The sequence below is a fragment of the Idiotropiscis lumnitzeri genome, chromosome 3, assembly GCF_059441095.1.
Source record: "Idiotropiscis lumnitzeri isolate Australia: NSW breed Sydney's pygmy pipehorse chromosome 3, RoL_Ilum_1.0, whole genome shotgun sequence".
In the NCBI taxonomy this organism is placed as follows: Eukaryota; Metazoa; Chordata; class Actinopteri; order Syngnathiformes; family Syngnathidae; genus Idiotropiscis; species Idiotropiscis lumnitzeri.
In genome coordinates this window covers 27,424,599-27,445,263 of record NC_142393.1, presented here as the reverse complement: position 1 = coordinate 27,445,263, position 20,665 = coordinate 27,424,599, and the positions used below count along the sequence as shown (strand labels likewise).

Genomic DNA, 20,665 nt, shown 5'->3' with positions numbered 1-20,665 from the left:
GGTGGAAGTTATCGATAGAGCAGTTTTTTTTAATTAATCCCTGCGGCCAGTTTGCTACTGGGGCTGGGTATCCATCCCTACTCACGACGCATTGTGTTTCTATCTTGGAGACTTATATTAAAAAAAAAAAAAAAACAGCAGATACTGCATGTGAGCAGCTCATTTCCTGATTCACTCTGAAGTGAGCCCTGGAGAGGGTAATCTTTGTGATATTTTGTGAGGTTGAAGTGGGCATAGGTAAAATTTTGGTGCCATTTAACGCTGATTTTGAATGGACAAATTGAGTCCAGTTCCTCCGTTGACGCCTACAAAAAAATGGAAATACGGAGGGGGGCGTGGCTGCATTGCTGCTCAGACAGGAGCTTTGAGAGGTGTTAGTTATTGACTGATTTTTCCAAAACATCCACCATCCATTATCTGTTACGCTTGTCCACATGAGGGACACGGGGGTGCTGGAGCCTATCCAAGCTGTTTTTGGGGAGTAGGGGGGGTACACCCTGAACTGGTTGCCAGCCAATCACAGGGCACACATAGACAAACAACCATCCTTGCTCACACTCAAACCTAGGGACAATTTAGAGTGTCCAATCAACCTACCGTGCATGTTTTTGGAATGTGGGAGGAAAACGGATACCCCGAGGAAACCCACGCAGGGACGAGGAGAACATGCAAACTTCACACAGGAAGGCCGGAGCCGGACTCGAACCCTCGACTTCCGTACTGTGAGGCCAACATGCTAACCAGTCCCACACCGCGCCACTTCTCCAAAACAAATTCATAAAATTGAAAATGCAAGTTAATATAATTTACCCGATCACCAAATAGATAGTTTTGAGTGAAATATGGTCAATTTTTGCCGGATTGTTCCCTTTGAAATTATTTATTAAATTATTAGTCGTATTGCTACTTGTGGCTAATTGGTTTATATTTCTACTATACATGTACTTTATTGTTTATTATGCAACCGCAACACCTTAAAATCTCCGTCTCCTTTTCTTCCTGTTTAGATTTGATGCTATTTTTGCTTGGGTCCCTGTCAATACTGCTTTTGCATCTTATTTTTGTATCTTTTTTTTAACTTTGTATTTTGCTCCTATTTTTGAGCTCTAACAGTGAATATTGCAGCTGCGACGGTCTAATTTACCCAAGAGGCTGAATATAAAGTAGTCATCTATCTTTCTAGCCAGTAAAATCTGTGTAATCACATCTCACAGCACTTCCGTTTGGCGCTTTTATATTGAAACTCAAAATGTCACCACTTCTGGTGATGCGTTTACACTTTTTTCATTATCGCGACATGGCAACAGGTTCATGAACCTCCCATAATCACTCTATCATGCCACTTTGGTAGAACGGAATATATTTGGACCCCACTACTCACTCATCATTGATGCTCATCGGCAAATGAAATCACAATACCAGGCACCGTCTATTGCTGGGCCTTTTGAACCGCGTGATGACCCCCCCCACCCCCCCAATTCACTCTTGTAGCGCGGCATGCAATGCTAAAAAAAATAAAATAAATCACTCCGTTGTCTATGATGTTTAGGGCCCCAATGCAACACTTATTGTTGCATTAAAATTCTCTGTACACACTGTACTACGTAAATTTTAAATGTTTATAGAGAAGCTGCAAAGTCAAACACAAACACTGAGAAATAAAAGCAAACAAATATTATAGCCTCAACATGATCTTTATTACGCAGCAATGATTTAAAGAAGCAGGTACTGCAACTTCTCGACAAAAACTTCTAATGACTTTCACCATTAGTGCACGTCCTGTGCATGTGCAGCAAATACTTTATGTGAGCATCTGATGACAAGAGAACAAGGCGTAGGATTTCAGCATGTCCAAAGGTTGCAGCCTGTGCCGATAATGAGAGAAAATCATTTTCATGTGGGTTTTTCTTTCATCCCACCACATTGTTGCCTCGAGAGACTGAACGTGTAAAGAGCTAAAAGGTCCAGTGTGGGTGTGTGCAGAGACACGGTGCAGCGTTCTGTTGCCTAATGATGCTTTGTAGCGCAGAAAAGTCAAATGCAGAATCAATGGTCTCCACTAATTGGCAGTCCATGGGGGTGCATTGAGCAAAATGAAGAATCATAAACTAGTGTGTGCTTAGTGATGGATTTGTTGCAGATTCAATAAAAAAAAAAGAATACCAAATAACTTCAATATTGTCTTCTTTTAGAGCCCAACAAAGGTGAGATATATTCACATCTGAGAAAGATCATGTCTTCATGTCTGCGTGTGTGTGTGTTTGTGTGTGTAGCGGCAGAGGAACAGCCCATCCAGGCGAGTCGGACTCCAGACGCTGATGACCGAGAAACCAGTGAGTCTGTGTCACTAAAAGAGCGTCTGGCCATGTATCAGGCTGCAGTGTCCCACAAAGAAAGTACCTGCTCGTCCTCTGCAGGGGTAAGACCATCCACTGCAGGCAGTATTTAGGAGAAAGTATGCATGCTGACACCCAGAGATGTGCACAAGCTGACTAACCCTGCTTACTCCATACATTTGGCGCAGCAGATTTAATTAAAGTTTTCTCAAATGGTGGCTTCCACTCGAGTTGATGCTGTGTTTCAATGACCGGTGAATAAACACTTCCCCTTCAGTGGCACACAAAGCTCATGTGTAGGTCTTGGCTTAAAAAATGGGGGCTTTGTTCTTTCGACCGGTATATTTAGTTAATGAACATGCAGCGAATAAATACACATCACCACATCAGCATGGTTTCACAGCCATGAAACAACGGCAAACTTGAAAAGAGGAAACAGCTCACACCGTCTCCAGACGCATTTAAGGCCGGTGCGTCAATCAAAAAGACACGTTGAGGTGAAGTAACCGAGACACAATCATAGCAAAGCACCCGCAGAATATAACAAAGCCCCATCCAAGTTTCACACTGTACAATGTCTTTTTTTGCATGCTTGATTTTAGTGTCTGTTAATTAAGAAATTTGAAGTTCCAGGTTTGTTGCATCTGTCAAACGGAGATAAGTTTTTCCCTATGTCAGCATTTTGAGAAATTCCAGTCATTAGAATCAAGTTATTTCAAAAACCAATGTTGTTGTTTTTTTTTTTTTTTTGCCAGCAATTTTGTTTCTGCTATATGTATAAAGAAAAGAACTATACATAGATGAGACTCTCATATGCTCGAGCTGCTTTGCTGCATCCATCACAGGATGTCTTGAATACGTGAAGGAATGAAAAGGAACTATTAAAGAATGAAATATGCTGCCGCGGACAGGCTCAGCTGCAGGTCGTAGGTCCTCCATCAATGAAATATGCCGTCTAATCATCCAAGAACAGCTAAATAAAAAAGTACGGCGTATGTTTAATTTTGAAGTTTTCATTTCTAACTTTGAGTGGCCATTTTGTTAGTATATAAACAATAATAATTTTCAATTTAATGTGACAGTAGTGTAGCTGCCATTACTGTATTGAATAAAATAAATATTATTTATTGTGGTGACATTTTGCAGTCTTACATTGCAACATATTGAGAGACATTTTCGTTTGGTTTAATAAATTGCACTAGACCAGACCTCATCACCTATTGAAAACGTGTGGCACATTATGAAAAGCAAAATATGATAACCGAGAGCCCAAACTCCATAGTTTCAACAATTAGTGTCCTCAGTTTGCAAACGTTTTTGAGTGTTGTTAAAAGGAAAGGGGATGTAACATTGTGACAAGATGTCACAGATTTTTTTTGGAACTTGCTGCAGGCATCAAATTCAAAATGAGTAAATATTTAATAAAAGACAATAACACTCATCAGGTTGAACGTTGAATATATTTGTCTTTGTAGTGTACTTAATTGTCAGGTTTAATCACCTGAGCATTCTCTGAACACAGACAATGAATAAAAGGAAGACAAGAGTTTATCTTTTTCTTTGTGCTCACAGCCCCAACTTCGCTCGGAGGCACACTCCGCCGAGCCCTCTATAGTTTATTGGGGAATCCCTAGCTAAACAATATTTTCTGCTCGAAGGAATCAAAGGGGGAGAAGCGGCAAATATTTCAGACATGAAAGGAAAAACAGACGACAATGGTAGTCGTTAACTGATAGTAACGGCTGTGCTCTAGCAATTGTTTCAGATGTGTGACTTGGGCACAATGGACGGGTATTGAACCCACAACCTCTAAATTGGGAATAACGGATGGATGATTTCCAGTAGATGTTACAAACAGAATAGCTATAATGCATTAGCTGTGCTCTTACAGCAGTCTCTTGCTTAGAGATGTACACAGGAAGCCGTTCAAGAGCACAATTTGGACCTCCATTTCTCTTTGGATGTGTTGTTAGTGCCTTTCAAGTCCATCTAAAATTGCAGCAAACATACTATACCAACATCCTTCCATCATTTTTGTGTGCAGAGTTCCGAAATTGTGCCATAATGTCTTTCCCTGCTTCACAAAATAGCAGCATGGAAGCACGGCAGGCACAGCTCCAAGCAGGATGAACTGAATCATTTCCGTTCACTTCATGGCTATAATAGCCAGTGTTGCGGTGCCACAACCTCCCTGACCTCACTTACAGCTCAGTGTCAGGCATCTTGTGACAGTACTCACAGCTGAGAGCTAGGACCAAGCTGCCAGACAAAATCTGCATGGGATTTTCTCCCCCCTCCACCCCCCACTTTCTTCCCTACCTGAGACAGCTGTCATCAGCATATCCACACACAGGTGACAAGGTGTCTCAGGAACTCCAGCGTTCCCTGTCTATCATACAATAAAAATAAACAGTCTGTGTTGAGGTTTATTCCTATATAAAAATACAGGATAATTAGCCTACCTGGGATTACATTGCAACATACTCTGTGCTCGCCAGCATGCAGCGTTAAACATATAAACGGCTGTAGTAAAAAAAAAGGTTTCATAACACCACGCTTTTATCGAGTACCTCCATTGGCCACTAGAACAGTCCTTCAATATACTGGACTTCCACTTGACACCATGCCGCCCACATTCTCTGTGCAGTACACCAAGAATCATATTGTGGTAAGGAGATGATTTCCCTTTACTTTGTTTCAACGAGCCTTTTGTTGGGAGTAATGCAGGTAAAAATCCGACAGCTAAAATAACAATCATAACATTATAGTGGTATGATATGCATGTGATTGCGATGCTTTAATGACATTATTACAAGCCAACGCAAACTATTGGCTATCATAAAAATAACTCACTCATTTAGACCTGTAAGTCCACTTTAACATACTGTAAAACATACACTGATGGGTATGGAAAGATGAATTTATCTCTCATAACAATCCTGTGTGTTTTTTAAACAACCTAAATAATGTTTTTATAGTTCCTGGAAATAAAAGGTGCCATAAATGATGATCACTAGACAAGCTGAACTGTTGTTTTTCTACGATATCCCTGAGCTTGTGGTAAATGATTGATAAAAGTGTTTTGTTTTTTTAAATTTTATTATCACTTGTAAATTGAATTGGAGCCTTTGCAGACACATGTGCTCACACATACATGTTGACACAACTGGAGTATGAGCTTAAGAAATTTTCTTACATTTTGCTATTTCACCATTAATTTGAAAAAGTCTAGTTTGTTGTTACTTTTGTGTTCCTCGACAAGACATAATTTCAAAGCAAACTTGGAATCACCGACCAGCTTTCATGTTCTAATGCATATTTCCTTACCATTAATGAATTTCATTGTGTTTTGCCACATGGGCTCTCAAATTTCCCCATTGTGGGACTAATAAAGGACATCTTTATCTTTAACTATTGAGACTGTATTATAATAAAAAAAAAAAGATTAGTTATGAATAGCTTTTGGAATAGCTAAAAGGACAATGCTTAAAACAGTCAACTTGAGTATTATATTCCTTTCTTTTAGTCTAATTTTGCAATGTTAACTATTTGAACTATACCCTGCCTTGGTGTATTTTCAACACCCACAGTGAATCACATCTCTTAAGCCTTCCAAAGGAACCACTTTGTGTCCACTGTTACTGTTAAATCCACATCCACCCTGCTGATGCATGTAAAAAAAAATGGTATTCTGCAGTAATTGTTTCATCACTGGAGTTCTCACAGCTCTTTGGTTGCACATATTCACAAAGTGTCTGATGAATTGCTATGATATGTATTACAAACCCCATTGCCATTAAGATGGGATGTTGAGTAAAGCAAAAAAAAAGGAGAATAAAATGATTTGCAAATATTTTTCAACCCATATTCAATTTAATACACTACAAAGAATATATAATTAGAGCATTATTGGTGTTTGTTTTGCAATAATCTCTCATTTTGGAATTTAATGCCTATGACGTGTTCCAAAAACCCAGGGACAGGGGGAATTAAGGACACCTGTTTGGGACATTGCACAGGGGAATAGGCTAATTTGAAACAGGGGACTGCCATGATTGGGTATACAAAGAGTATCCCATAAAGGCTCAGTGCTTCACAAGCAAGAATAGGGTTTCCCCACTTTAGGAAGAACTGCATGAGCAAATGGAGCAACAAGTTAAGAATAAAATTTCTCAATGTACAATTTCAAAGAATATATTTTTCATCAGCTATGGTCCATAATAATCTAAGGATTCAGAAAGTCTGAAGAAATGTCTACGTGTAGATGGCAAGGCCAAAACCAACAATGAAAGCCAGTGACCTTCGAATCCCCAGGCAGCACTGGATCAAAAACTGGCATCTGTGTAAAAGACATTCCTATGTAGGCTCAGGAATTGTTCACAAAACCATTGTCACTTCACACAGTTTGTCGCTACAAATGTACAAATACAAGTTAAATCGCTACCATGAAAATCAAAAGCCATCCATCAACAACACCAAGCAAGTAATAAAAATCTTCCATTGAACATGTGTGGCACAAAAATGAACTGCAAGATATGACAAGGGAGATTCTCGACTTTTGAGCATGTGAAGTTTTGTATCAAGCAAGAATGGCAAAGAATTCCACCTACAAAACTTCCATCATTCGTGTCTTCATTTCCTGGGTGTTTATTGAGCAGTGCTAAGTAGAGAGGTGATGCAACGTAGTTGAAACTATGCCCCCGTCACAGCTTTTTGGTGTGTCTCAAGTGCATGAAATTCAAAATGAGCAAATATTTACAAAAAAAAAAAGTTCATCAGCTTTAATATTTACATAGCTCATTTTCGTCTTTACCGATTGAATGTGGGTCGGAAAGGATTTACAAAACAGTGTCTTTAATTTTTTTTTTTTACTCAACGTCATAGGGGTAAATACAGTAAAAAGACGGAATTTACATTTCATCATTTGTGTTTTGCTTTCCAAGGTGATGGAGGAGTCCGAGGCCTGTTCACTTCCTGGTGGCCTGGCCAGTGTGAAGAAACAGTTTGAAAATCAGGAGTTTGCATCATCATCTTCCCAGTCCAGCAGCACCCAGTTCCATTTTCATCAGAGATCTGTGCAGGTGAGAATGACAGCTCAATTAAGTTGTTGGCATTGCCATCGTTGTTGAACCCAGGAGTATGCAGTAGGCTCTTTTCGTATTTGTCAGTATTCAGCCTGAGGCTGATGGGAGTGGATATTCACACTCCTGTCCCATCCCGCTCCCACAAAAAAAAATCTAGTCCTGTCCCCGACCGTAGTAAAACTCATGAATAAATAAATCCTGTCCTGTCCTGTGAAAGTGAAAAAAAACTCCCATCCCGCCCTGCTCCTGGTCAGAATTACTCCTACTCCCGTACCCCTCTAATTTTGTAGGTCAAATAATAATGAAATAAATAAAAATAAAATAAAATAAAATTACATTTTACTCATTTGTTGAACAGTTTTGCGGCCCCTCTTCCTCATGGAATCCTCAAAGTTTTTTTCCAGACGATGTATTTTTCCATAAACTATTGCAAAGGTTTTTTTTTTGTTTTTTTTTTAAATAATGCCACCAGTTTAGTGATGATGTTGAAGCAAAAATAATCGAAGTACATTCTTTTTTCTTCTTTTTTTAATTGTATTTCTATTTTTATTTTATTAACTGTTCATTCTTTTGTAATTGTAATTGTTAGAATGATAATTATGACAACAATGATTATCATGATGATGACACTAATAAGGTCTGTGTGAATGAAAGGGAGGTTGCTGGGGGTGGAAGTCTGGGGATGTGTGTGTGTATTGCGGGGGGTGTACGAAGCCAGTTTTGTTCTTTTTTTTGTTCATATATAATTCTAAATAAAAATGGGGAAAAATGGTAGAGGCAGTCAGTTATGTGATTAAAATAACCTGTTACTGAAAACCCCAGGTGCTTGTTCTTCAGTGCGCATTCACTAGCATTAGCACTTAACACAATTTAATCAACATGATAAATGCTTCTGACAGAAATGTCTACAGTAGTTTTTCAAGTCCTTGAAGCTGCTTGAAAGTAGCAGCAGGTTCATGTTGGTGGGTCGCTGAACATTATTCTTGGAGACAAGTGGAAGGAACATTTGTTGTTAATCCCTCTCCTGGTTAGCAAGATGGTTCCCGAGCGCTCCTCTCAGTCTGTGTGTTTTCCTGGTCTTGTCTTCCTTCTTTCTGCAGTTCATCAACCAATGTATTTAATCCAGCCTCATTTTGGGAGATAAATCCTAATTAACCACACATTTGTTTAAGTTGGTGGAATTAACAATACTGTACACTTAAGCGGAACATATGTAGCTGCTACACCGCCGTCATCTACATTTGGATTTACTACTAGCCGTTACTTCACCGTTTATTATTAATTTGTTTAGGCCTTAGTGGATTAATAAGTAGAGGTAGAGAAGTGGCATGTCCCTGATGAAACGTTTTCCTGCACGCACGTACGTGGCACAATGGCATTTTTGGTTTGTCAATCAAAGAAGTAATCATCAACCTGGATCATTAATTCTTCACTACTAAGCATACAACAGATGCCAGAACATGTTACATCTGCTTCTGCTCGATCGCAGCCAAGCAAGGTCAAATCTGGCCCTCCATTCACTCTCCCCATCTGTTCATTGAGACGGAAAGCAGAGTGGATGCACTGAGCGTAAAAGAATTTGCTGCGCGCTAAATTTTACATTGAGGTGTGAGCGAGAAATGTCCGGGTCTGTTTCATCGACTCAATGCTCTCACGCCTCGACAGAAAGCACTTTCCAGTCAGATTCCCTTCACAGATGTTTTATCGAGGATCTATGCCATGTTTTAAAGCTTGTTGAACATTCAAAAAGATATAATCCTGACATAAGTGCTTTCAGGAGACACGACTGTTTCTTCCTTGTTAACTGCAAAGGAGCCCCGGCTCAAATGCTCAACCACATGCTCTCACGCCTTTCATTTGGAAGAATTGGCTAATGCATTTCCTATACAATTCAAATAGAAAACCACTGATTGCAATTCAAACCACTGTGCAGAAATAAAAATATATCCACAGCCCATGAGGGGCGCTTATTAAGCTTTATGAAAATTACTCTCCGGCTACTTCAGCTTTCAGCAACTATGTAGTGATAAAACTGTACTTATGTATTCATCAGCTGTGCACTGGGTACAGTTTAATGACAACCAGGATGAGAACTGCATCAAAATTAAAATATTAGGACGATACACCACAAGTGCAATTATGGTTATAGTTTGCAGTGCACTGCATTACATTCCAGAGAAAATAAAACATTGTTTTTTTTTTTTTCAGGGTGATACAGTTTAATTTGACCCCCCTGCAAACTAAAACCATGATACTGAACGGCCAGTTACATTTCTTATACTAAGCTATCACATCACTACAAAATCTTTGATACCTTTTTTATACCTCTCTTTTACTGGATGTCATTCGATTGTATCAAATAAAGTGTCCACTGAACGACTATTAAGATTGAGTGTATTTTTCTTGATTAAAAGGAGGTGTCCCGTTCCTCTGAGGTGACTGTGAGAAGCAGTGTAAGAGAAGCCAGCCCCTCCACAAGCATCTTTCAAAATCAGCAAGAGGTACTTATGTTGGAGGTCAAACCCTTAAAGTCTTGGACTTTCTGCTCAATGATATGTCCTGAATCATACAAGCAAACAAAGTTTGAACTATAGTCCAAATGACACAGATCAAAAATGTGTGCCTGTGAGCATTCTAATGATATGGCTTCGTTTGCAGGTGATCCATGATGAGAGAGTGCACCATAACAATCTGGCCGCAAGTCACGGAAATTACAATGAAACAGGTCAGTTCTCCTTGCGTCTTCTATATTCTAATGTTTCATACCCTGCATATTAATAACAAATCTATTAGCCATTCAGATGATTGTCTGTTTAATGCATAGCAAAAATAAATATCAAAGATGCAAAGTAGGGATGGTAAAATATTAGAAGAAACTGAATAATTGCTGCTGCATGGTTCCCGAAAATGAAGTACCCGGGTTTTTAATGAAATGATTTATTTCATATTCTGTTCCACTGTGAAGGGCTTAATGAGGCAGCCATCTTCTTGTGTCTAATTCAGTTAAGCTTGCTGGGGGAGAGGACCTACCAAAGGTTTCCACACAGTCTTTGAAGCAGCAATATGAAAAAAACATAGAGGAAGCCACACCAGCCAGTGAAATAAAGGTAATGATTGAATCTATCAAATAGACAGTAGTTTTATGACATATGAGTAGAAAGTGAGGACACATGAAAAGATGTAAATTGCAACCTGATCATTAGCAAACTGAACATGGACCTGACATTTAATTAGATTTTGAATTTGTTGACATTATTGGCTTTTGTAATACCGATTTAACATGCCCACTTATGAACTACATAGGTCGATATGGATTTTAACCAGTTTCAGTGGATGCCAGTAAGCCAGGTGTCCAAAGCTTCAACCAAGACAAGCCATCAAAGCTCCTCCTCTGTAAAGACCAATGGCGCATCTGCAGTTTCATCGGCAACGCATGAAACAACTGAATATTTTCCTCCTCCTCCTCCTCCCATGAATCTGCTGGAGATACCACAGGAAACCCCTGGGAACAAAGCCCATCTTGACAGGCAGTCACCCCAGTATAAAGGCAATGTTAACAAGGAACAATACTTTAAGCACAAGAGCATGGCTGAACTAAAGCGCCTCTACAAGCATATTCATCCAGAGGTCCGAAAGAACCTGGAAGAAGACCTAAGTCATCTTACTGAGTCAGAACAGACTCAGGAAATGGTTGGGGATGTCCAGCAGACATGCTTTATGTTTGAAAATGAAGGCTCAAGTAGGAGTACAAGTCCTGATCGAGAATCTTTGGAATGGGATGAGATCCTCAGAGGAGAAGTGCAATCTAGGCGTTGGATGTTTGAGAACAAGCCATTGGACACCATAAAAGATGAAACCCCTGATGAGAATGAGGTTACCAATATTGCACAGCAGGAAATCATTGCTGGTAAGGATGTCAGATACACAGCATGGATGTTTGAGACTCAGCCCATGGATGCTCTGGGGAGTGAGACACTTGATTCTTCAGAGCAGGAGCAAAAGGTAACTGATCTTGCAAGAGGTGATGTCCGTACCGCTACTTGGCTCTTTGAGACACAGCCGCTGGACTATCTGAATAAAATCTACCAAGAAGATGAACAGGATGCTTTTACCACAAAAGACATCACCGGAGGAGATGTAAAAACTGCCAGGTATCTCTTTGAGACGCAGCATTTAGATTCACTGGGCAAAACAGAAACCATTGAGGAGAGCCACTTTTTGAGCCTGAAGTCCGAGTTGGAGGAGGTTAAAGGGGATGTGAAGACAACCACCCGCAAGTTTGAGACTCTGCCCATGTGTGTCATCAGGGGAGATTCGGGAGAGATGCTAGAGATCACAACTATTCGCAGAGAGGAGACTGAGAAAGGAGACGTAAAGACATCACGCTGGATGTTTGAAACCCAACCCCTCGATACTATCAACAAAGACCTTGCTAGTGTAAAGCTTATATGTGGTATTTCCATGGAGGACAACATTCAAGGGGGAGTCAACAAAGGTAGATGGCTTTTTGAGACAAAGACTCTGGACACCATCAAGGATGAGGAATGGGAGAGCACCAGGCATAAAAGGGAAGAAATAATTGGAGCTGATGTAAGGAAACATTGCCTGGTTTTTGAGACTCAGCCTATGGATACACTGAAAGATAATGCCAATGCTCGATCTTTACCCTCTGAGGAGATAGTTGGAGGTGATGTGCAATCAGCAAAGCACCTGTTTGAGACGGTGCCCATGGAAAATCTCAAGGAACTGATCGATGTGGGGAAACTTAAAAAAATGACAGCAACTGAAGAAGAGAAGGGCGACGTCAGGCATCAAAAGTGGATTTTTGAAAGCCAACCTTTGGCAAATATAAGAGAAGAGAAGAAAGAAATGTTGAGAACTGTGAACATTGAAGCTCTAGATAAAGGTGATGTGACAAATTGTAAGGAAAAGTTTGAGCGTATGGATCTAAGTAAATGTGAAGGCACACAGAAAATTCAAGTTGAGGGTGTCACAAGTGGATCTGTGGAATCCAACCGGGTTCTTTTTGAATCCACACCTTTGTATGCGATGCAGGATAGCTCTGGCCATTACCACGAGGTGAGGACTGTAAGGCGAGAGGAGATTGTCAAGGGAGACGTGCGTAGTTGTCGATGGATGTTTGAAACGCGGCCTATTGATGAGTTTGACGAAAGCCTCAAAAAGTTTCAGATCATAAAAGGTATATCGAAACAAGAGATTGAGTCAGGGGATGTCAAGACAGCCAAGTGGCTGTTTGAAACACAGCAGCTTGATGCCATCAAACAAGTTGATAGTGAAGAAAATGAGACTAAAGAAAAGACTGAAATTGAAAGAGGGGATGTTAAGACTTGCAGGTGGCTATTTGAAACACAACCAATGGATGTCCTGTATGAGAAGGTTAATAATAGCGAGACAAATGTCACGGAAGTGCAGAGAGGTGATGTCAAAACATGCACTTGGCTCTTTGAAACCCAGAGTCTGGACAACATACGTGACCATACAGAATCTGAGACAATTTTAAAAACGTGCACTGTAAAACAAGAAGACATCCACGGAAAAGATGTGCGGCTGGCCCGCTTTCTTTTTGAGACAGAGAATCTTGAAAATCTAACTGGCGAGGAAGGTGGTTCTTTCAGAAGGGTCACAGAAATCGACATCCAGTCCGGTGATGTTTCCAGGATGAAGTACATTTTTGAGAATCGCTCGTCAGACATAATGAGTTCCACCTCGGAGGAGACAATGCAGCAGCTAAAGATGCAGCAGGCTGAGGATATTCGGAGGGGCAATGTGGTCAACTGTACCTGGATGTTTGAGAACAACCCAATTGATACAATCCACGATGAATCCAAAGAAGAAAGAGAAATTCGAACGGTCACCGATGTTCAAGGTGGTGACGTTAACAAAGGCCGTTTCACATTTGAGACGTTCTCCTTGGATCAAATTAAAGATGAATTCAATAAGTCTGGTATTTCAAAATTCACAAGTATCTATAGAGATGATTTAGAGAAGGGGGATGTCAAAAACTACACCATGATGTTCGAGACCCAACCTCTGTATGCTATCTGTGACAAAGAAGGCCATTACCATGAAGTCACTACAGTCACCAAAGAAGAGATCATGAGAGGAGACGTGGTGGGAGCCCGGTGGTTGTTTGAGACTAAACCTCTAGATTCCATTAGAGACTCGGAGGAAGTGTATGTCATAAAAGCTGTTACTGAAGAGGGTATCAACAAAGGAGATGTTAGGTCTGCCAGATGGCGGTTTGAAACCCAACCTTTAGATAAAATTACAGAGGAAATAAAAGTGATGTCCAAAACAGTTGAAGACATCCAGGGTGGTGATGTGAGGACAAACAAGAAGCGATTTGAGACAGATGAGATGTCACAAAAATACATCCGAACAGTCAGTGTGAGTGAAATCCAAAAGGGTGACGTCAGATCGGCCACGTGGATGTTTGAAACCCATGCGATTGATGAGATTGGTGGCGAAGGAGCAGAGTATGATGGTATGGAGAAAGTGACAAAGGAGGAAGTGATAAAAGGGGATGTCAAACAGTCTGTGTGGCTCTTTGAGAAACAGCCGCTCGACAGCATCAAAAAGACGGATGATATAGAGCTTGTGACTGAAAAGGAAGAAATCCCGCAGGGTGACGTAAAGACAACTACATGGCTCTTTGAAACAACACCTTTCCACGAATTCAATGAGAGGACTGTAGAAACAAGAGACATTGTGGGAAAAAGCGTTAAAGAGACACTTGAGGAACTTTACTCTCAGAAAATGGTTAACTCACAAGGCATCCTCATTGAGGCAGATGAAATTGGAGATGTGCGCATGGCAAAATACAAACTGATGAACCAGAAGACCCCCGAAATCCAAAGAGAAGAGGTTATCCGCGGGGACCTGAGCAACATAATGTTGAACCTCTTGAACCGGAGGGAGACCACTGAGAGGGGGATAACTGTTGACAACGAAGAGCGGGGCAATATAAATAACACCGTAGAGCAACTGTTTAACCAAGATAAAAGAAGCAATATTGAGAAAGAGGAAATCCTGCATGGGGACATTCAAGAGGCCATAAACAATCTGCTTAGGAACGAGAGCTCTTTTAAACGTGGCATTCTCATTCAAGAGGATGAAAAGGGCGACGTGAGGATGACAATCTATTCCTTGTTGAATAAAGAGGAAAGGGCAAGCATGGAGAAAGAGGATATCATTCAAGGGAATGTCAGCAAAACCCTTCACCGCCTTCTCTCCAACTCGGGGGCAGAAGATTCGAAAAAGATACGGATAGGAGACATAGAAAGGGGCAATGTCAGCTTTTACACAACGTGCATAGAGTCTGGTGCCTTGGACTATTTGAAGCAGCTTCAGTATCCAACAGATGAAACCCAACAAGCAGTAGAAAAGGAGTGCATTATTGGTGGGGATATTGAGGAAACCAAAATCTTGCTCAGGAAAACTCAACATGAGATTGGCCGCACAGTGGCAAAAGATGATATAGTTCCTGGTGATGTATGCAGCATTGTTCAAGTCTTCATGACAGAGCCTACAGTGACTTATAGAAATCTGGAGAACCAGGACATTGTGAAAGGTGACCTTAGTGCAGCCTTGGATTCACTGAGCCAAGCCATCAATCAAAAAGCAACGATCGAGAAAGAGGAGGTGGTGAAAGGAGACATACCCACAACGTTAAGATCTCTGGAGAAGGCTCAGCATCTGCTCAAAGAAATGGAGAAGCCAGAAATAATCAGAGGAGACATAAGAGGTGCTCTTGAGTCACTTGAGAAGTCTGCAACTACAAAAATGGAAGCGACCATTGAAGATTTAGTGCCAGGTGATATCAAAGGAACCCTCAAGTCCCTGGAGGAAGCCAAACATGTGGTCAAGGAAGTTGAAAGAGAGGAGATTGTCAAAGGAGACATCCACATTGCCATGCAAAGTTTACACGAGGCTTCCAGTGAGAAAAAGACATATCAGCATCAAGTGAGTGAACAAGGTGATGTTAAAGCAACCATTCAGCTCCTCCTAGAGCCAACCAGTCCGAGAACGCAGCGTCGGGGGAGCATCGAAGGAGATGTGAAAACATCCCTAAAATCACTCTATGAGGGACAGGAAGCAACATCTATGGAAAAAGAGGAAGTAGTGAAAGGGGATGTTCAAGGGGCAATAAAATCCCTGATGCAAAAAAAACAGTATTCAAAGCCAAAGCGCACGCACTCAAAAGCGAAGGCTCCGCAGAAAAATCCACTACCTATAAATCAAGTGAAACATGAACGCTCAGTTGAAGAAAATCGGAAAAGTATAACAGGCACCTCAGACAATGCTGTAAAAAATCTTTCTCAAAGCTGTGAGTCGCAAAAGCACAATGAAAGCAAACTCGTGAAAACGCAGGTAATCACCAATGAGGCCTCTGTGACTGTATCCAAAACAGAGAATACTTCTGGGGGCTTTCAACAGAAGAACATAAAGGAAGAAAAGCCCAAAGTGCTGCCCCCACAGAAAACGCAATCCCCTAAGCCCATTATGATAAAGACTAAACAAACATCTAATTATGAGCAAGCAAAGGCTAAAACAGCTGACATGAATACAATTAAAGAGATGCACAACTCACGGCAGACTAATGTTTCAAACAAGCAAATATCCCAAACAAAGACCGTTCAACAGGTACAGACATCAGTTGTGCAGGAAACTGTCTCTCATAAACAAAATGTAACAATAACTGAGCATACCGCTCAAAAGCAAACTGAGAATCAGGCTTTCGCACAAAAGAAAACTTTCAAAAACATGAAGACTGACTCTCATAATCTTGACATGATGACGCGGGGCATGACCAAAAAGGGTAAGCCAGAAATTCACTTCCCTCCACCTCCTTTATCACCTCCGCCTCCTTCTGAGTCTGAGCTTTCCCTCCCTCCACCACCATCACCAGTGTTGGAAAGCCCTCCATCCTGCTCATCCCGAGCTGCCACTGCAACTTCAACGCAGGAAAGTGAACTTCCACCACCACCGCCGCCACCTCCTGTTGAAAGTGGAAAATCAGAGCCAGATTTTTTTCCGCCTCCTCCTCCAACCTCTTGTTCTGGACAAGATTTCCTTCCTCCGCCACCTTCACAAGAAGAACTTAAAACAATGCCTCTGCCTCCTGCTACACATCCAGGGAAGCCCATAGGTAGGCCTTTGTTTAAAGTGCCCAAGCAACCCGAGGCCCAAAAGCCTGTACCTGATAAACCAAAGTGGCAAAGAAACATGCAAAATCCATTGCAACGTCCCACTCAGCTTCACCTTAACGAAGAACAAACAACAATAGCCCTCAGTGAGGTGAAAGTTCGAGAAGGTGGAACAAAAGCAAGCCACCAGGAAGTACACAAGAATATTCAATCAGACAAAAAAATGCCAAACCTCTCTTCAGCTAAATTGATGCAAAACACAAGCCCACAGCCACCCAAAAAAATCTTTCCTCCATCCTTGAAGTTGCCTCTGCCCCCTGAACCGGCTCCAGTGCCTAATCCAAGGCCGTACGCTCGTAAATTTAAAACCCCCCTGATGCTTGCAGAAGAAAAATACCGCCAGCAGAGAATGGAAAATGAGGAAACGGGGACAAGTATAGTCACAACTCCCACCTCTCCTCCAGTAAAGACACAAGTCCCCGCCAATGTTGACAGTCTGCAGCATTCCACATTAAATGAGTCAAAAAAAGTAGAGACTACAGAATCAGCGAAGGCACATCTACAAGTTCACAATGAAAAAACCTCAGTGCACCATACAACCACCAAGAAAATCCCCTCTCAGATTCCGCTGAGCAAGCCCTTGGTCAATGAGGCAAATAAGAAAGTAGCCCCAGGATGTTCCAATAATTCCTCCAATAACCAGCAATTTTCCAGTAAGATGTCTTCAAAAGTAGTACATGAAACAAATCAAGCAGCACCCGCAATCAAGAGTCATCAATTTGTGGCATCCCACTCTGAACATGAAACCTCGAATGTCCAATCCTGTGCTAAAGTTGTCACGTCTTCAGTCACTGAGCAGCAGCAGTTTATTAAAAAGTCCAGGGCCAGTAATATCGATGTCACACACAGTGGTCTATCCCGAGAAAATGCCCATATCCCTGCGCAGGCCGCAGCCACGGTGAGAGCTGATGACGTGAAAAATATTAATGTGGCGGCGACAAAAGAAGTAAAAGCGGCTCTTTCGCAACCCACCAAAATTCCAAAGGTGACGCCAAGTTTCAACGTGAAAACATTTAAAATGTCGGCTGAGAAAAAAGATGAAAAAAGTGACGCGTCCCAAATAGAGGCTATGAAAAGTGAAAGGCACGTACAGCAGCAGGTGAGCAATGTGACTCAGAAGAATGAAACTAAATTAACCCAAGAAAGCAGCCGCGTGACATCAATGACAGAAGAAAGAGAGACCAAAAATTCAGTGCCTATTAAGGAAGAAAGTTACATGAAGTCTGGGAAACTTGTGCACATAAATGAAGCCAAAGAAATACAGCCTCCAGCCGTCACTGCTTTAATGCCCAAGAAGGCGAAGACAACAAATGTGTCCCAGGTTCAGCAGAGCACGCGGACGCAGCAGGTCCAAAGACAACAGGAAACGGTCGTGACCGAGAGGGTGGTCCAGCATAGCACTCAGAGGCAAGAAGCTACTCATATGCACCAAAAGCAAATAAAGCAAGAAGCTGCAGAAATGAGCAAATTGCAGACCACATCGGGAAAGTCAAAAAGTGACACATTGGTTAAAATGACTCGTATGGACCAGGCTCATTCAGAGGAAATGCCACAATTAGAGAAATGTCACTTATTGCAGAAGCTGCTAACTCAAATAAAAGAGTTGGAAGGCACACCAAGCAAGCTCGACCCCAACACTGTCAGCATGATTATAAGTGATCTCCCTGACTGGCTGGTTGGCTCGGATGAGAGAAAGAATTTAAGTGGAATTGCTAAACAGTCAAATAAGAAAAAGTTGAAAGAGATGGTGGCTTATTTGAAGAATATTATTCAAGTTAGGCGTGCAAATCTGGAGGAAAAAGTGACAGCTGTGGAAATGAAAGTGAAAGAGTTCCCTCCCCCTCCACCGCCAGTGGCTCCAAAACCAGATCCCAAGGTCGTCAGTGGTGTGACTACAAATTTTTCAAAAATCAGCATTGGTTCATCCAAAACTGAAAAGAAGGGGTCTGAGGAAAAAAGGTCGCTGCACGAGAGCAAAGTGCAACATGAGCGGAGTGAGGCAGCGAATCAAAGAAACCAATCTCCATTGGCAGCCATCCGCACCCCCTCTCCCACCTTCATTAGCATCGAATCGAGAAGGATAGAGTCACCGCTCAGATGCACCCCGTCACCTCCGCCTTACAAGTCAGTCGGGACGCCTCCGCCTCCAGCTCGTAAGCAGTACACCACCACATCCACCTTCCGGGCCACGCCATCTCCAACCATGAGCCGCTCTGAGAAGGTGATGAAATTAAAAGACACGACCACAAAGCTTTCTTTCAACCCCTCCCCTCCGCCTACCATGGCGGCATCAGAGTTGTTTGTGGATTGCGGAGAGCAGTCATCTACGTATCTCGGACAGGCCAGTCCCACAGTGAGAATTGAGCAAGTATTGGTGAATATGGCAGAAGGGGGCGACTCCATGATGACAGTCAAAGACAAAAAGAGTTTCTTTGAGGAGGCCCGGAAAGCGGAGGTAAACAAGCCGTACCTTCGGAAGGATCCAATCGATATCCCTGAACGCCTTGAGGCTGAAACGGAGGCGAGTGCTCAGGTTTTGACTGCAGACATCCTGAAAGAGGATCTCCCACGAGTGGACATGACAAAGCTGGTTAATAAATTTGAGTCTCCAAACGCAACAGTCTACTCCAGCAAAGAGCCAATTGTGATTACAGAGAGGCTGGGGAGTGACACTGAGAATACAGAGGCCGACCCACACGCCACACGAACAGAAGAAGTGTCAACATTCAACGTGAAGGCGATCAAGAATGTGTTTGAAAGTGGCGAGCACAGTTCTCAAGCAGCCCGAGACCTACGAGAACAAATTGAAAAAAGAGAAACAGACTTTTCCCACGCAAAGCCGGACCAGTCCGAAATGTCCTCGCTCACAGAGCGGTTCTGTACCATTGATGACTGTGGGAACGTGATGAGGAGTGAGGTGCATTCTGAGAGCTCTGGAAGCTCTGTGACCCGTGGCAACCCTCCATCCTATGCGGATGTGGTGAGAGGCAGAATTGCAACCGTTGCCGTGCCCTCCGATGCCTCCACTGAGGAGCTCCTGAGAAATTTCCAGCAGTCTTGGGCTGAGAGCCAAGGAAGCTTCCAGAATGTGGGCTTCAGCGTCACCGAGCAGAGGAGTTCACAGATTGTCACGCATCAGCAGGAGACTGTCGTGATGGGTAACGCGAGCATTGCAGCATGAGGACACTTAACAGGCGTGATGCTGTGTTTTGGTTTGTAACACTTTAATCCATTGTGTAAACAAATTCTCATTTGATTAACCCTGCTCTTTGATTTCTGTCATGTGCATTTTGTTGTTTCGTGCTCTTTACAGGTGCAGTGATTGAAACAGTTTGACTCCTAATATTCACAGCACACTAATATTGAACTAATATATCTCACTCTTGCTTGTGTGGTGTTATCATTGTCACAATGGGAAGAAAGTGAGCAAAGTACTATAATCAGTGGCGGATAAATGATGTGGTCCCGAGGCCCGCACTTATCTGATTTAATCCACATCTTACTTTCTGCCACTATCACAAAACAATCATATGGACCAGCTATACATACCACACGTCAAAAATCTTTGCCGCACGCTGACGCTCTGTTACATGCAGCAGGAGTAACTGATGTGCACTGCATTTTTTTGTCATAGAAATTATGGAACACCATCATCTTGCAGTACAGAGCTCAAGGATATCAAATGAAATAAATCACATGTGATGGCATCTGCATAGCCCGCCATTGAGAGCTCACCGAAAGCCACCAAAACTGCAACGCTTTCCCGGGCTTTCAAAAAGCATATTCACTAGCCTTATACTGAGGTCTAATTTAAAGAAAAAACAAGTGCATTTGAAACACACAAAGCACTAACACACGTACCGCATAGACACTGTGACTGCTTGTGACACGAACCAGAATTTATTAACCCAAACAATATTGTCTGATTTGTACGTGAAGTGATATTCTATTCAAAAGTGCAGTATAACAAATCACAACAGTGCCACGTACATAATCTGGAGCGGTTCAGAATTGATTA

General features: G+C 41.9%; 1 protein-coding gene across 1 annotated transcript in view; it reads left to right on the top strand.

Annotated features, from left to right (window-relative positions):
• Window positions 1–20,665, top strand: part of xirp2a (xin actin binding repeat containing 2a) — a 53,409-nt gene that overhangs the window by 32,101 nt on the left and 643 nt on the right. Inside the window, exons 3-8 of the mRNA XM_088290551.1 lie at window positions 2,274–2,419; window positions 7,280–7,417; window positions 9,835–9,921; window positions 10,079–10,145; window positions 10,424–10,527; window positions 10,724–19,805. Coding sequence (XP_088146677.1) covers window positions 2,274–2,419; window positions 7,280–7,417; window positions 9,835–9,921; window positions 10,079–10,145; window positions 10,424–10,527; window positions 10,724–19,805 — 9,624 coding nt within the window. The remainder of the gene's footprint in view (window positions 1–2,273; window positions 2,420–7,279; window positions 7,418–9,834; window positions 9,922–10,078; window positions 10,146–10,423; window positions 10,528–10,723; window positions 19,806–20,665) is intronic.